Source organism: Ascaphus truei, chromosome 2 (genome assembly GCF_040206685.1).
Source record: "Ascaphus truei isolate aAscTru1 chromosome 2, aAscTru1.hap1, whole genome shotgun sequence".
Taxonomy (NCBI): domain Eukaryota; kingdom Metazoa; phylum Chordata; class Amphibia; order Anura; family Ascaphidae; genus Ascaphus; species Ascaphus truei.
The window spans coordinates 99,464,782-99,481,944 of NC_134484.1; the positions used below are offsets into that span (position 1 = coordinate 99,464,782).

At 39.8% G+C, this 17,163-nt stretch overlaps 1 protein-coding gene across 3 annotated transcripts in view; it reads right to left on the reverse strand.

Annotated features, from left to right (window-relative positions):
• The window catches only part of C2H8orf34 (chromosome 2 C8orf34 homolog), a 464,168-nt gene that overhangs the window by 216,369 nt on the left and 230,636 nt on the right, over positions 1-17,163 (reverse strand). For all 3 annotated transcript variants that reach the window (XM_075583770.1, XM_075583769.1, XM_075583766.1), the window contains exon 9: positions 10,958-11,046. In XM_075583770.1, coding sequence (XP_075439885.1) covers positions 10,958-11,046 — 89 coding nt within the window. The remainder of the gene's footprint in view (positions 1-10,957; positions 11,047-17,163) is intronic.

Below are 17,163 nucleotides of genomic sequence, written 5' to 3' on the forward strand. Positions count from 1 at the left end.
ACGTGCATAACGGATGTAAATAACGCATGTGTAACAGGCTCTATAGTCTCCCCGCTTGCGCACAGCTTCTGTACAGGTAGGGAGCTGGTATTTCTGTTCAGGACGTGCTGACAGGCGCATGTGCAAGCTGCCGTTTGCCTATTGGGCGATATGTGCTTACTCGCGAGTGTACAGTACTTAAAGTGAGTGTCCTTAAACCGGGGTATGCCTGTATACTGTACAAATTTAGCTCTACTAGTTGTCATCGTAACTAGTAGAACACAATTACTGTACACCTTTGCCAGATACTGATTTACACTGTATCAGGTATCATTGTTCCATATGGTGTGGTATGTTGTGATATACTGCACCAGCATTGCCATTGAATCCCACGTACACTGTGATATTCTGAGTTACACTGGTATATATTGTGTTATCTGGGGAACAATGCAACACGCTACACCTATATGTTACAACAATGCACAGCATTTTTTAATTCCCAAGAGTAAAAGAGTTGCATGTAAGTAAAACTTTGTAAGACTGTAATCAAAGTCAATACAAGCAGCTTTGCCACTGCACAATAGGTTTAGGGTTGGACTCAAATAAACATACAGTATCTCATTTATTTACATTTCTCTGCTTGTATGCGTTGTAAAGTCTATACAAGCAGATGTATGTTTAATACAGGCAATAAAATTAGGTATGATTCAAGACAGAAAGTAATTAAACAGATTGATTAGCACCTTAGCTCTTATTGGCTGTCCATTTTAGACTGTTTCTTGTATCTCTAATTTACTGGGTGTCTTGTGAACCATCTACTTTAGGAATCAGTAAAGATCATTTTTGATCTTCCTGCACTCCGTTTTGTTGGGGATTATTGTTTGTAATTTTCTTGTGTGTAGGTGTTGGCTTTGAAGGATGACTGGGATCTCACTCCTAACACTGAAAAGTATTCATCTTCTATTTGGCGCACTGTTCAAAATTAGTCTCAATGGAAGACATTGTTATTTAATATTCTATTTATTTTTCAGAAATTATAACGCACTTATAAATTTTGCAAATAAATTGCAAATTAAATGACGTCTTCTAATGAGACTTATTTTGAACAGTGAAGCAAATAGAAGATTACTCTAGGAACTAGGTAAGAATCAAACTAAGATACTTCATTTAATTTCCTGAAATTGTTGCAGAACCTAATCGGGTTTTGGAACCATTACTATGGGACTGCACCACTCACTGTGAGATTCCTCAATGCCTCCCAACTCTAGCATTTTTTTTTAACTTCTGCCCTTCCCTGTTTTCGCTTCTGAAATGCGGTACGGTTTAATTTTTACCGAAATGTATGTTTTAGTGACTATATCATGGTATTTTGCTGTGGTTTGACCGGGTGTCAGTAAGAAGAAATTACTTTGCAATTCTATCATTTTGCTTACCTCAACATTTTTTTCAGGTGTAGCAGAGGTTGGTGAGCTAAGTTTTCACCGAATAACTGGCTGTGTGCAAAACATAGCACAGTCTTCCTTTTTACATGAGGTACTAGTAACAACTCTAAATTATCCTCTGCTTTTGGTATTATTCTGTTTAGCAGGTCATTTCTTAAAACGTAATACAGTTTGGGTCCTTTAACTTATCCCTTGACCGGAACACAATTTACTTCGGACAATGTGACTCTTAGGGGGTGGCCCCTGCCTGGCAGGTTTGATCATTCCTCTCTTCAGTCTGCTTACCACCTAAGGGCTGTTCTATAAAGGGCGCGCTTGTTATAGTTGGCTGTGGCTAATCAGCCTTCTTATAATAGGACCGCGTGCGGCAGTGAGCGTGGAGCCGGACGACAGGGGAGAAGATGGGAAAAATAAAGATTTTGCACTGCTACCGCCGCTGAAATGTATGTATATGTACTGTGTGTGTGTGTGTGTATGTATGTATAATGTTAATAAATAATTTATTCTTACCAACATATTTATTATCGTATTTATAACACACATTCTACACAGAATCTACACACACACATACACACACACACACACACACACACAGTACCTCAATGTGTCACTCACAGCATACACACAAAAAGTGTGCGGCACGTGCACATGCGTTCGCACATGCACGGTCGCACACACGGCTGCACACACTACATTACAGGCCTTAGGCTTCCTCCTGAGCTTTCCTTTATAGCATGGTCCCAATTTCTTGGCTTCTCTCTTTTCATGTTTTTGTTTTTCTAGCTTTCCCAGGCACCGAGAACAAATCAGGTTCAATTAATTGATATGTAGACATGAATTGCTCATTAGAAATCTGTTGCTTTGCCTCAAGGTCATATTTCATCCCACATTTTGTCTGTGGACTAGCTTGTCAAAGACTAGGAAGTTTCTTCCCAGTAAGACTTGTTAGGGTAGTCGGGAGATGACTGGGGCTATAACTTTTCTTATTTTTCCCTGTATTTCAATAATTGCAGAGCTTGTGGGATAAAAGTTCCCTGTTTATCCCAACTCTCATATTCAGTTCCTCTTTATCATGACCGGTCAGCCTTCCTGAAAGCAGGGTGACTGCACTTCTGGAGTCAACCGGAGCAGTATATTTCTGGCCATTTAGTTTAATAGTCCTGATCAATCAGTGTGATGTTTAAACCACTCCCACGGGGTTGACCACACAGCAATCATTTATGGGATTTCCCATGGTCTTTTCATAGACTCAAGCTCGTTGGGACATTGAGCAGCAAAGTGGCCAAACTCTTCACAATTGTAAAAACAAAAAACAAAACTGTGCGCTACTACCTAACTACCTATAAATGAATATATATTTTTTTTATTTTTTTAAATTAAACCACAACTCCCACAGTGAGATAATTATACATTAAATAATAAGTGCCACATAACCGTGTTGGGGATAATGGCGTCTGCAGCTGTAAACGCAGGGGTGGCTCAGCACCCCACACACACTAAGAGAATGGAAACAAAAGAAAACAGCGCACAACGCCAAATAGTGAAGCAAATTCAACAATATATTATAGAATTAAAAAGGGGGTAATATATCTGCGTACATGAAAAAAGTTGGTAAAAGGCATGTAGTGTGTATCACACTGTTTACCACTCGGCAGCTGTTAACTGTAGAATCGGGTGCTTGCTTCCCTCTGCTGATGCAGCTCAGTTGATTCTGGGGCAGGACGTCAGTCTTTCACTCCCAAGGGGATTTCCCTTCATGCAGCCAGGTTCAGCAGCTGGTACTGGGGCTCGGTGAAATCGCTCCTGCTTCCTGGCCGATATGAAGCTGCTCCTGTACCTCGGCAGGTGTATCCTCTGCACAGAGGCTAAAACGCAGCTTGCTGGGGTGCCCTCAGCGTGCCACGATGCCGCTCCGTCGCGGGACGCTGTGTAATGACGTCACTGTCTACACAGCAGTGGTGGATTCAATAGGGAAGTTTGAACAGTCTTACAAAGTCTCTCACAAGTGTCCAAAACAGCACACAGGATGAAATAAAAACAGGACAGGCCAATACATAGACAAAGGCCAATGTAAGCAGATATAAGGCAATAGAATGTTACATCCAACTAGTTTCGTAGAATTAACTACTTCTTCAGGGAATAATTAGGCCATTACCCAGAGGTCTTAAATACCTCACATAGATACCTTATTGGTCAACCAATTAGGGATAGACCAATCATCTATAATAGGTAATGGTCTGCGTGATAGGGAAGATGTGTAGTTTACTTTTAAAACAACAACTTTATTAACAAAAAAAAAAAAAAACAATACCTATTTAATATAAACTTACATATAGACAAAACCTAGCATAAATAATTAAAAACATGCTGGAATAAAAGAAACACAATATTAGTCGACTTAAAATAGACACCATCATTACTTGCATAAAAAGATGTACAGTAACTAGAAAAAAGCGTAGGATAAAGAAAGGAAAACAGAGATACAGAGATAAATGATACATCCCCTAGGTACAGAGGGGTGGTGAGCTAAAGATTCAATAAAGTGCCCAAATATCCACATCCTCATTTAACCCCTTAGGGGACATAGTATCTAACTTATGTATCCAATATGTCTCTTTAGAAGACAATGTTTTAACTCTGTCCCCTCCTCTTCTATTTACAATAATCAACTGAATCCCCTTAAAAGTGAGACTTGACGGATCTTTATTATGGTGTATCAGGAAGTGTCTAGATACACTATGTTTTTCAAAACCATTTTTAATATTTCTGACATGTTCCTGAATCCGAACTTTAAGGCTGCGTTTGGTTCTGCCTACATATTGATACCCACACGCACATTCCAATAGGTATACAATATGTGTAGAGGTACATAGAATAAAGTCATCAATATTAAAAACTTCCTTCGTTACTTGTGAATAAAAAGTGTGTTTGTCAGGATGTTGGTATTTACAAATCGTGCAATTACCACAGATATAGGTGCCTTTTGGTTTAGGCCCTAGCCAGTTCTTTTTCGATGTAGTATTGCTCTTACTTATAAAAACATCACTAGGAGCTAACAAGTTTTTGATATTTTTTGCTCTCCTGTAAATAAACCGTGGTTTGACGTCAAGATGTGATCCCAAAATGGGATCATTGCACAATATACCCCAGTGTTTGTTAAAAACCTTTTCAATGTCTCTATGAACCGAATTAAAGTCTGTAATGAAAGCCACATTAAGAGTGTCCTTTTTTGTGTTTTGACCTTCTTTATTTTTAATCGTGGATCTATTTTGAACTAACATATCCTTACGATCCATATTACGTACCCTTATGATCTCTCTTTCTAGAAGTTCCTTAGGATATCCCCTCTCTCTAAATCTTCAAAATAATTTGTTAGCCTGTTGGTTGAAAACCTCTAAACTACTACAGTTACGTCTGAGTCTCACAAATTGCCCCCCTGGTATGTTGTTTATCCATGTCTTTTTGTGATTACTATTCGCCATCAGCACATTGCTGGTATCCACCTCCTTAAAGAAGGTCTCAGTCTCCACGGTGCCATCCATTTTGGAAGTTAATCTTAAGTCCAAAAAGTCTATCTGGGTGGCATCCACCTTGTGTGTGAACTCAAGGTTGTAGTCATTCCTATTAAGGTTGGCTACAAATGCACTGGCTGAATCGTAATCACCATCCCACACACACAGGATGTCGTCTATGTAGCGTCTCCACACAACGACATTCCTGTGGTATGGTTGGTCGGGCATGATAAACTGAGAATCCCACCTTCCCACGTACAGGTTTGCGAAGCTGGGGGCAAACCTAGTACCCATTGCAGTTCCGCAAACCTGTAGGTAGAAAGTGGAGAGAAACAGAAAATAATTATGTTTCAATATGAAACTGATAGACTCTAGAATAAATTCCCTATTTAATGGATACAGATCAGAGTCTGATTCCAGAAAGGAATTAACAGCATCCAACCCTTTCTGGTGAGGTATATTAGTATACAGGGATTTTATGTCACATGTAATCCATACATATGAACTTTTCCATTCAAAATCTTTAAATAAGTTTAGAACTGCTGTAGAGTCCTTCAGATAAGAGGTTAATTTTCCAACATATTGAGCTGCATCAGCAGAGGGAAGCAAGCACCCGATTCTACAGTTAACAGCTGCCGAGTGGTAAACAGTGTGATACACACTACATGCCTTTTTACCAACTTTTTTCATGTACGCAGATATATTACCCCCTTTTTAATTCTATAATATATTGTTGAATTTGCTTCACTATTTGGCGTTGTGCGCTGTTTTCTTTTGTTTCTCTTCACAATTGTAACACTTGAGGTATAACCAAAGTTATTTTCACATTATGGTTACCAGGTCTTTACTTGATTGGTTCACAGGCTCCTTTGAAAGTTTGTCTATGTTTATCAGTGAGTGCTGTATTAGTGCTTCCACTACAGCACTGCATAGACATACCTCTGTGGTGAAACCGCCAGCCAATAGAAACGCATCAGTGCATATATAAACATCACCATGATCTATGGGACTTCCCCCTCACACTAACTAAGCCTTGAGAAAGCGTTTCTAATCGCGAAACGCGTGCATCGGCATCCGTCACGTGCACGAGCGCCGTCAGTACTCACGTGGCAGCATTATCAGTTGCACAGCAAACAGCTGCCAGACGGCTCCGTGTACTCTGTTCTAAAGTGGGCAGGAGTCTATGTGGTGACTCGGTGATGCCTGGTGAGGGGAGAGCTACCTGATTTTCATTTGATACATTGTATCATCAGCGTTAACAGACTCCTAGCGGTGGTAGCATATTCATTAATATGTGCAAAGGTATACCAACAGCCACACCGTTTCTAGGGGTAGATTAGCTACAGTGTTTGTGTCAATTAGTGATAGTAGCTCTCTATATGTATGGAGTTAACAAGCTCATTTTTAGGTGATTAGTGTGTGTATTCTTATGGAGCATATGTGACTGACCAGCCATCTCTGGGTCCACTAATCATATGCTCAGTGAGCAATCAGTTATCAGTGTGTTCATTGCTGCATATTAGCAGTATCTCTACTAGCCTCACTGTTTAATCTTTACCCTATATCCACAAAGGAACCTTCTTTGATCAACTAAGAAAGGTCTTACAATACCAAACACAGGTTAATAATGGTAGTAGAATTCCTGACAGTGGAAGCGCATTCATAAATATGTGCACAGGTATACCGACAACCACACTGTCTATAGGAATCTATGTACCTTTGTATTTTATGTTCTGTGTTCAATAGCTAGCTCTTCTACCCTTGGAGCTTATTAGCTGTTGTTAGGTGGGTAGATGTGAGTCTTTATATAGAGCCTACAATATTGTTTCCTTACCATCGGATCTATTTTTGTACGCTAAGTGAGAAACACTGGTTATACTGTGCTGATCTTTTTGCTTGTACTCAGCAATTATGATGAGACTCACACCACTCAACGTTATCACCTTGTGACCTGTCTATTACTCTAGACAGGCTATCAGCTAGCCCTCCTCCTATACCAGTGCATAACTAATTACCACTAATAGGGAATACTGCATATCGGATCCCTGGGAACGTTTTGATCTAATATACCTCAAACATTCCCTCTATTATATTGACCCGGAGTATCTTATATACTTATCACAGGGTTTATATATATGTGTGTCAATTGTTGAATTTTAATACCCATTATTTTAATTAGTTTAGCATTAAAGATTATTTTTAAATATTTCATTATACATTTAGGTGATACTGAGTGCTTCAAGTGGGTTCTTGCTCCTTCATTATTTACACAGCTCTTTAGCCACCCAGTGTTGTTCTACCATCTCACAAACTTGTCATAGGAGTCAGGAGCACTTTGTACAATCCATTCATGTAAGTCTGGGGGTAACCCTTGTAGAAATCGGTCCAATACAAGTAGCGCTACCATATGGCAGGACTGCTGATTTCCGACCGTAGCCACTTCTATGCCAAATGTATACGATGCAAGATTTGGGAGTGAGGAGTCTTGTCCTCCCAGTACTTCCAGGCATCAAGCCTCTGTGCATGGGTGGCTGGCGAGAATGTATGTCTTCAGGCAACTATACATCGCAACATCTACTAAAAAAAGGTATTTTGAGCTTCATGTCACAAAAGAGGCACAAGTATACCAGCTCATTGTCCTGAAGCCAAGCCTCCCTATCTAAGCATCCCTCTCGAATGACAGAAGTTACAGTAGGCCTCAACATCACTCAATGTAGTCATTTTTTGTAAAAAAAAAAAAAAAAAGATTTGTCCTGATCCCATGACGCTCCTCCATGCTGTTAATGCCGAGCACGCTTGTTTGTGGAAGAACCTCTCGGAGTCTCTTAACCATCTCCAATAATGTAGCTCTATCCATTGCAGACTGGCTCAAAAAAGGTTGATTTCTTGTTGTTGTGCATCAGCGTTTTGCTGCAGTCGGTTAGTTTCTTGTTGCCATGTAGTAGCTAAATCCTCCATCATCCCACATCTAACTAATCTATAGTCTGGTTAGTAGTCATCAGCCCAGTGTTTAACTGATTTAATACCCCAGTTTCCCTACCTTGGAGCTGAGGTCACAACATTAAGCGAACTGCTTATGAAAAATGTCCGAGTTTGCTGGAGTTCTGTGCAGGCTTCTTAGCCCTGTTGGCAACCACTTCCTCCCAGCCTGCAGTCTTGATTCCCTGATCTCCCTCTGCCTAGTGGAAAACAGGTTTTTAAAGCAGGGCCTGACTATCTCAGGTGCAGTTAATTAGTAAGGGCTACACAGATTAACCCTAGGAAAGTTACATCGGTGTGATATTTAAATGGCTACTCCGCATAGGTTACCTTGATGCAGCTGGGCGATGAGATAGCAAGGTTGTGCAATAATGGGTGCCAGGAATGTTAATAGTACAACGTCATGTATTCATGTCCCCAACTCAGGGACCACTTAGACATATCTTGACACGTTGTACAGAGTTTTATACAAAGACATACACAAATACTTCTCTCATCAGAGCCCACTGTTCACACTTAGATGAAGGTACTCTAACATAATTTCTTGGGTAGTTCTGGAACCCGGACCCACGTGTCTCTTCGGAACCTTTAGATAGTGATCCGATTAATCTTGGCCCCTATGAGAAATCCTGATAGATCTCATTATTGGCTCAATACCTCGCTGTCTGTATTTGGGAACTGACACTTCAACACAGACTGATGAGAACTTTAGCGCTGATCTGCAGATAGAGCTGATTAGCAGGCACCTGGGAGCTATCTTTTCTTAAGACCCTCTATGGCGTGCTGTATTCCTTTCTGAATTGTACAGGATTTTCTTTCTGTCTTTAGGGGCTCCTTACTTAAGGGGTACCGGCCCTATCTGCAACATAACAAAAAGGGGGGCCTGGTCCATGCTATCACCTTATTAACATACCCATCTACACTCCCCAAGCCTCTGCTCCTCTGGACCTCCAGGAACCTGACCTTCCAGAACAGTCCCTCCTCCTTAAATAAGTCTGCATTACTTATGGATCCCCATAGCAACCAGGGTGGGGTCCAGCATATACCAGTATTGTTAGTAACCCTTTAGGAGGGGGGTTACATGTGTTTATACATTTACATACTGTACACACAACAATGCATACATTATATATATATATGGCAAACACCTTGGGCACCAGAAAATCAAAGCTAAAAAATCATTTTTAAAAGGGGCTAAAATAAGCAGCCAACCAAAATTAAGGTGCTTATTAATATTCATAGCTTCATTTCTGTCTGTAAAATGGATGTGTAAAGTTAGGGTTAGGATTGCTTAAATAAATAAAGCTTATTTAATTATTTTTATGCTTTTCTTTATACTGTAACCCCCTGTGTCTGCTAGCAGCACAGGACATGACCACTTTTAGAATTATATTCCAGTGGACCATGTACTTGTGTTAGCCAGTGGAATGACAGTTGGTGACAGTTGGAAAGGGAGCTGAGGGAGTGAAGGCCCATCCTGCACAGAGAGTCCATGCAGGTCTCCTAAGAGAGAGAGGCAACTGCAGAGAGAGAGAGAGAGAGAGAGTTGCCCCCACTGGACCAGTGCATACAGCAGGGCCCAGCAGAGACCAGAACATGACTGTGCAGAGGGAAGCAGGCAGACAGAGGCTACTACAGAGCTTAGGGATCCCAGCTGTGCAGGAATTACACAAGGTTGAAGTGGGTGAGCTAACCCAGAAAGGATATAAACTGCATTTATATTGCCATCACAGTTTGATATTTGTGAAGCACCAGGCCTGCAACACACACAGAGTATATGAGCTCCAATGATTGTGTTAGCACACCAGGATCTACAGGCCAGTACCCTATGGCTGGGAGGCCGGACAGAGATAAAAGTTATTATTTGTTTGTGCAGCGTTCGCACTGTTGGTATAGTTTGTTTAATTATATACTGTATGTGTATGGAGTGATTATGCGATTAAGAGTCACCGTATTGATTCATATGAGATATGTAACACCACAAATTATAGCTATATATGAGTATATAAAGATTGTTATAATTAGTTATCACTGTGTTGTGTCTAGGCACTACCGTTTCACACAACATGTACCACACACTACACACAGATTCCCAACAAGCTCTGAGAAACCCCAACCATACCACATAATTATATATGCATATAAGTGTCAAAAGGAGTGCTAGTGGGCGTTGCTAAATGTATACAACAAAAAACAAAAATGTTTAAAGCTACTTCCAATGTGACAAAAATATACAGTGCAATACCTATATATCTCTTGTAAAAGGCTCATTTAGTTTAACCCGTTTGCCAAAGCATCTTAAGCCTGCTGCCACTTACAAGGCATGACCATAGCAGGTCCTAACACTCACCTGGGTTAAAATTCTTATTTACCCCCCCAAGGTTTAAGCTTGCCCCACCCCACTTTCCAAGTTGGCAGGTCAGTTTCATTTTGCCAGGTTACGACAGATCCAATGCGATCATTCTTCCTGTAATTGTACAGGTAAATAAGAATTTTAACCCAGGTGAGTGTTAGGACCTGCTACCGTCATGCCTTGTAAGTGGCAGCAGGCTTAAGACGCTTTGGCCAACGGGTTAAACTAAATGTACCACACACTATAAGAATTAAACAGTAACCCATAAGACTCAGGCTCCCACCTCAGTGATAGGCCATATAATCTGAGGTACTAAAATAAAGAGGGGTCACACTTATAATAATAATAATAGCATGTTTCTGTATAGCGCTGCTAGTTATACGTAGCGCTTCACTGAGCCACTCCCCCACCCCATGCAGCAATATAAAAGATTGTACAAGCAAGGGACTGAAACAAAAAAAGCTCTATATACCAATTTATATAACCATAACTCTAACGCTATCTGAAAAACATTTCATGCAGAAGAATAGCAGGAAATGCAAAAATAATTTACACTGCTATTAGTGGGTTAAAATTGGTATGAATTATTTCTTTTAAATTTGTTTTTGTTTTTTTAAATAGATTACATAGAATTTATTTGGCCTGATGTAGGGTTGGTTACGCTTGTAAAGGGAAAAATTAATCGTACTTACCACCAGCTGTATCAGTCACAGCTTTTTCAAGAGAAAGACATTCTTGTGGTACAGGTACCTCCTCCTGAACCAAGTTATCTCCTTGTAATCTGAAATATTGAAAAACTATTATAAAAGGTGACCAGAATCTTGCTCAAAATAACCGAAGTAAAATAAGATATTAATGTATTATACTGTGTGTGTGTGTGTGTGTGTGTGTGTGTGTGTGTGTGTGTGTGTGTGTGTGTGTGTGTGTGTGTGTGTGTGTGTGTGTGTGTGTGTGTGTGTGTGTGTGTGTGTGTGTGTGTGTGTGTGTGTGTGTATGTATGTGTATATATATATATATATATATATATATATATATATATATATATATATCAAATAAAAAGATCACTTGTGAGCACATTCACATGTCTTAGGCAGGTCTGCAACCCTGCCTTTCACCATTATCTCCAGCATACAGTGCTTCCACTGCAGCAAGGGATTCTGGTAAATGACATGCAAATGAGCACACAATGTGTCACCTTTTGTCTGAAAAACCATTGTTACATGGAGCCTTGCTGCAGTGGAAGCACTGTATGCTGGAAATAATGGTGAAAGGCGGGTTGCAGCTATATTTGCATATATATATACATATATTTAAAAAAAACATATTTTATTAGTATTAGCATTATTATTAGTACTGAAGCATTATTTCTTGTAATTATTACCATGTATGTTCTGTCATTTGGATGTGGCACTGGGCACCCCCTGTCGTTTGCTATATTCACTTGCCACAGCCCTCTGGCACTCTATGTGACATGACATATAGTCAAGATTAGGTGGGTGTAGGCGATTGAGCTTGCTGGGCTTGTGTGTTAATTAATTTATGACTGGAATCTGTTGTATAGAGGTTGTGGCACCTCCCCCAAGCTCACGTTACCTCCCCCTTTTTATTGGTTGATCTCATTTAGCTGCAGGTAAGGAATCTATTATGGTTCTTCCCCCTCATACAGAGGTATAGGGAACAGATGCAGTGTAGTGTAGGACTTGCACTTATTATGGTTTACCTTGACGTTTGGTGTGCAGGCTTGTGATGCTTTGGCCAAAATATCTAACTAAAAAAACATATTTTATTATTATTAGTATTAGCATTATTATTAGTACTGAAGCATTATTTCTTGTAATTATTACCATGTATGTTCTGTCATTTGGATGTGGCACTGGACACCCCCTGTCGTTTGCTATATTCACTTGCCACAGGCCTCTGGCACTCTATGTGACATTACATATAGTCTAGATTAGGTGTGGGCGTTTGAGCTTGCTGGGCTTGTGTGTTAATATAAATATATATATATATATATAGGGACCTTGACCACTCTGGGAAGAAGCCCACCGACGGGTGAAACGCGTTGAGTGTTTACTTTATCACAGCCTTTATGTAATCCTTATTCTGAGGGACTTGCGATGGATCTGGTGCAGCATTTTGGACTTTTTTTATTCCTGTTATAAGCAAACTTTGGAACGCATCCTGTACAACGATATGGACATATGTTTCACACAATCTAGCGGCAGCTGAGTATTACTGTCTTTGCTGTTTGGGCATTACCTGTCCTTTCAGTGCTGCGCATTGTGGTGTTTTCAATATGTATGACTCTGTTTGCTAATATGTCCTTACTAGTTATATTTTTTGTTTGCTGCATCAGTTCTCATTGTTTTCATTTTTGGGAAATGCTGTTCAGGGTATAATTACTATTATTGTTATATCATTTTTCCCTGTGTGTTCTTTTCCCCCCCTGTTTTTGGTATACATGTTATTTTTTCCTGGCTATATACTGGGTCATTGACTATATACTTTTTCCAACGCAATGATTTATCATTCTATCAGGTATATATGTTAGTAGGAATATATTTTGTATTGCCTATTATGTTAGATTAAGCTACTTTGTTGTCATTATTTAAATTTTATTTAGACACATTCTAGTTTTCTTTTTTTCTTTGTAATATTGATAGTATTTGATTAGTAGTCCTCTCTTTATAATTTTGATACATATATATTTTTATAGGCTGTCTTTAGTACTTTCATGTTTTTAAGTTAGTGTGTCTTGCTGTTAAATAAATAAAATCTTGTTCATTTTTTCTGAATTGGCAGAGCATCTGTTTCTTTTAAAACAATCTTTATTTTATAAGATTAGTTTAGGTGTAATTTAGAGTGCTACTAAGGGGATTGTCTTTGTCCTTTTCATTTGTGTGTCTTATATATATATATATATATATATATATATATATATATAGGGACAAACAGAACAAAAAAGCAGCGCCTAGTGGGGGTGTGACTACGTGAATGTGTTATATACAATTAATATTGTGTGTTAAAGAAATGTATGTATACTAAGTGCCTATCCTGATATAAGGCAAGTGTATATCCTATGTATAGTGTAAAAAAAAAAAATATATATATATATATATATATATATATATATATTGTGTATATAGTGATATGTGACACAAAACAATACAATACAATAAATGCAATAAAAAAGAATGAATAATAAAAAGATAATTGAAAATAAGAATAAAAAGAGGGTAAAAACCAGTCTTCAAAATGAATGTCCAATGATGAAAAATAAAATAAAAATAAAAATAGGTGTTGGGGGTCTCCGGCTGCTCTCAGAGTATTAACCACATCCGAATGGAATCTGCAGAAAAGAGAGAGGAGAGAGCGCACGCCCCATAGTGTAAAACCGTAAATTTATTGAGGGGAGGGGGAAGGGTGGGGTAAAAATGCACTCACAAGGGTACAAGTTTTAAAAGCATATTGTGATTAGAATCACCACCATCCGGTAACTTCAACTGGTGCTGTGGAAGACCCTCGGTCCCGAGATTGCATAAACCACGCTGTTGGCAAGATTTCCTGGGCAGTTGGATATTGAAGAAACGATTTCCAAAGATCCCAGAGGAAAGCAGCCTTGCTTGCAAGTCTCTGTGGTGTCCGGCGCTCGAGTCAGTTCCTGCTGCGCTCCGTGATGACGTAATGTCCGTGCGTCGACGTGATGACGCTCCCTGACGACCTTTGAAAAAGTCACACCGCCGGACACCACAGACACTTGCAAGCAAGGCTGCTTTCCTCTGGGATCTTTGGAAATCGTTTCTTCAATATCCAACTGCCCAGGAAATCTTGCCAACAGCGTGGTTTATGCAATCTCGGGACCGAGGGTCTTCCACAGCACCAGTTGAAGTTACCGGATGGTGGTGATTATAATCACAATATGCTTTTAAAACTTGTACCCTTGTGAGTGCATTTTTTACCCCCCCCCTTCCCCCTCCCCTCTATGGGGCGTGCGCTCTCTCCTCTCTCTTTTCTGTATGTATATATATATATATATATATATATATATAGTCATGTGAAAAAGAAAGTACACCCTCTTTGAATTCCATGGTTTTACATTTCAGGCCATAATAACAATCATCTGTTCCTTAGCAGGTCTAAAAATTAGGTAAATTAGGTAAATACAACCTCAGATGAACAACAACACATGACATATTACACCGTGTCATGATTTATTTAATAAAAATAAAGTCAAAATGGAGAAGCTATGTGTGAAAAACTAAGTACACCCTTACTGATTCAATAGCTTGTAGAACCACCTTTAGCAGCAAGTGTACAACAGCCCAATTCTAAAAAAGGTGAATTTAGATGTAGAACTGTATGTTTATTTGGATTTAAATATATTTTTTCTTCTCTTAAATGTTGCCAAGTGAATGAGCCATAAGTTTAACACTAGTTAGTGGTGCGGATGGCACATTTAAGAACAAAAATACTAGTGAAACTTGTTTGATTCTCCTTCACTTTCTCCCCCAACACTGCAAAAACATACTACTGTATACAAAACATGCACTCTGCTTATGGAGCCATCATAAGACAGAAGTGAACTGGTAGATGATTAGGTATTTAAGTTGATATCTTTCCTAGGGACATTTTGTCATCCAGGTAGTGTTACTTAAACCTCTATTCAAGGATCACCAGCCAGGTCAGATGTTAGGAATAACTAATAAAATAAAAAGCACAAAGGTTTACCTATAGTACATGTGAATGTGTGATTAGTTGACAATCTTCAAATATAGCTTGGTTGGTGTTACCCAGAGTGTAAAGAAATACTGATTTAATGTAACATAACGCCTAAGGGATCATTCATCCAGAGAATCTGTCTAGCTTCTCAGGGTCACGTTACTAAAATGCAACCCCACTGCTGAATGTATTATATTACAGTACCTTGACAGTTTATTTAATCCACAAAAGTAGTACCCACAGTCCTGAGTTTCATACTAACCTTCATGAGAAATCTGAGCTAACCAATGTACGTATTATTAGTGTTTAAGATGTGCAAAACTTTCTATATTGTTTGCAAACCAGGCGAAATGGGTAGGTTTTGTTTAAAAATTTAAGAAAGGACATTTGATAACACTTTGTCCTACTATGTTTGCGTATTTTTTCTTCTTTTTTTGAACAATTGTGAACTTTTGCAAAAATGTCACAGCACACAATTTAAGAGAAATATGCTAAATAAAACTGTAAAGCATTATTCAACATATACTCACAGCTCTGTTAGTATTATTGGAGAAGGAGTGGCTCAGTGAGTAAAGACACTGACTGGCACTGAGATTCAAACAGGGAAGCCTGGTTCAATTCCCAGTGTCAGCTCCTTGGGACCTTGGGCAAGTCACTCCTCCTTGTGCCTCAGGCACCAAAAACATAGATTGTCTCTGTAACATGGTAAATCCATTCTGCCTGTCTTTCCCCCTGTTACGTAAGCCCCAAGTAAGTTCATGGCAGTAACAGGTAAAGGGTCAGTGCAGGTTCACAGTCCGGGATCAGCAACAAAGAAATCCAAACAGAGAAAAGGGTAAAGCGTGACAGCATAGACAACAGGAATTGCAAACGTTGGAACCTTGCTCGGCGACTCCCACCAGGACATTCAGCCTTATATACTGTAGCAGGCTGCCAGTAACCAAAATGGCCAAACTGAGCAGAAAGGACAGACAACCTGGAAAACCTGAACTGGCAGCAAAACCCAGCACGGATCAAGCAGAATCCTTACATAATCTTTATAAACCTCACCAAAAAACTATTTAGATACTGCAGGTTTTCATATACATTGACTTTCCATTGCCAGTGTCAGTTACTGCATATATTAAGCATTTATTTGTCTGACGTTGTTTTACAAATACTGTATGCTTTCCAGAAATACAGGGAACTGCAGTGATGTACTTGCCAATGTTATGGTCTCATCTTAGCAAGCATGTTTAGTTCTAGATATTATAGTTTGGACCTCAACCTTACTGATCCAACCGCGAGGTAACCCTGCCACATATGGTATCAGCAGAAGTGTGATGTGCCGCCAGTGGTTAGTGCAAGGAACTCACCTGAAAATTCACCATGAATAAATATAGAAACGTTTTTATCTGGTGGTGTGATGAAGTCTATGGTGCCTATGGAAAGGTCCTGAATGTTTTTAGAGGCGGTAAAAAGAGAGCAAACCTGAAAGAGGTTTCAAACTGACCGGGTCAGTGAAAGAAATGAGAAACTCAACAAAGTAGAAAAGTTTAAGAAACAAGTGGAACAAGAAAAGTTAGAAGTGCATCTAGCACTGAAAAAAACTCAGGGTGCTTTGGAGTATGAAAAGAGCCAATCCTTATGTCTTCAAGTAGAACTTTCTCAGGCCCGATTTTACAAGGAGGAATGGAATGAGAAAGCTATTGCCGTAAACAATCTGCCACTGTTGTCATACAGGCTGCCTACAAAGGGATGAAAGCTCTGTCAGCTTTATCGTCAAAATAAAGTAGCCTGTATACTTCAGTAAGTCTGGGGCCATGGTGCCTTCGCCTGTGCGGAGGCGTGCGGAGGCTGGTCAATGAGCGGGCGCTTACCTGGCCATGGTGGACGGGCCATGGGGCGCCATGGGGCATCACGGAGCTGGTTTACCCTCATTGGGCAAACCACTCACGTGACTGGCCTGTCACGCCAAAAAATAAGTTTGAACTGATTTCTTGAGCAACGCCGCCCACATCCGCGCGCACATGCCTGCACGCCGCACGGGCACGAACAATGCCTTAAGGCAGTCTGTTAACTCAGCGTGCTGACACGTCCGCAAGGTCTGCGTACCATGGCCCCAGCCTTAGTTTGGAGATGCAACAACAAAGGAGGAAGTATGGACGTTTGAAGCAATGTGTGATTGCACTCCAGTCAA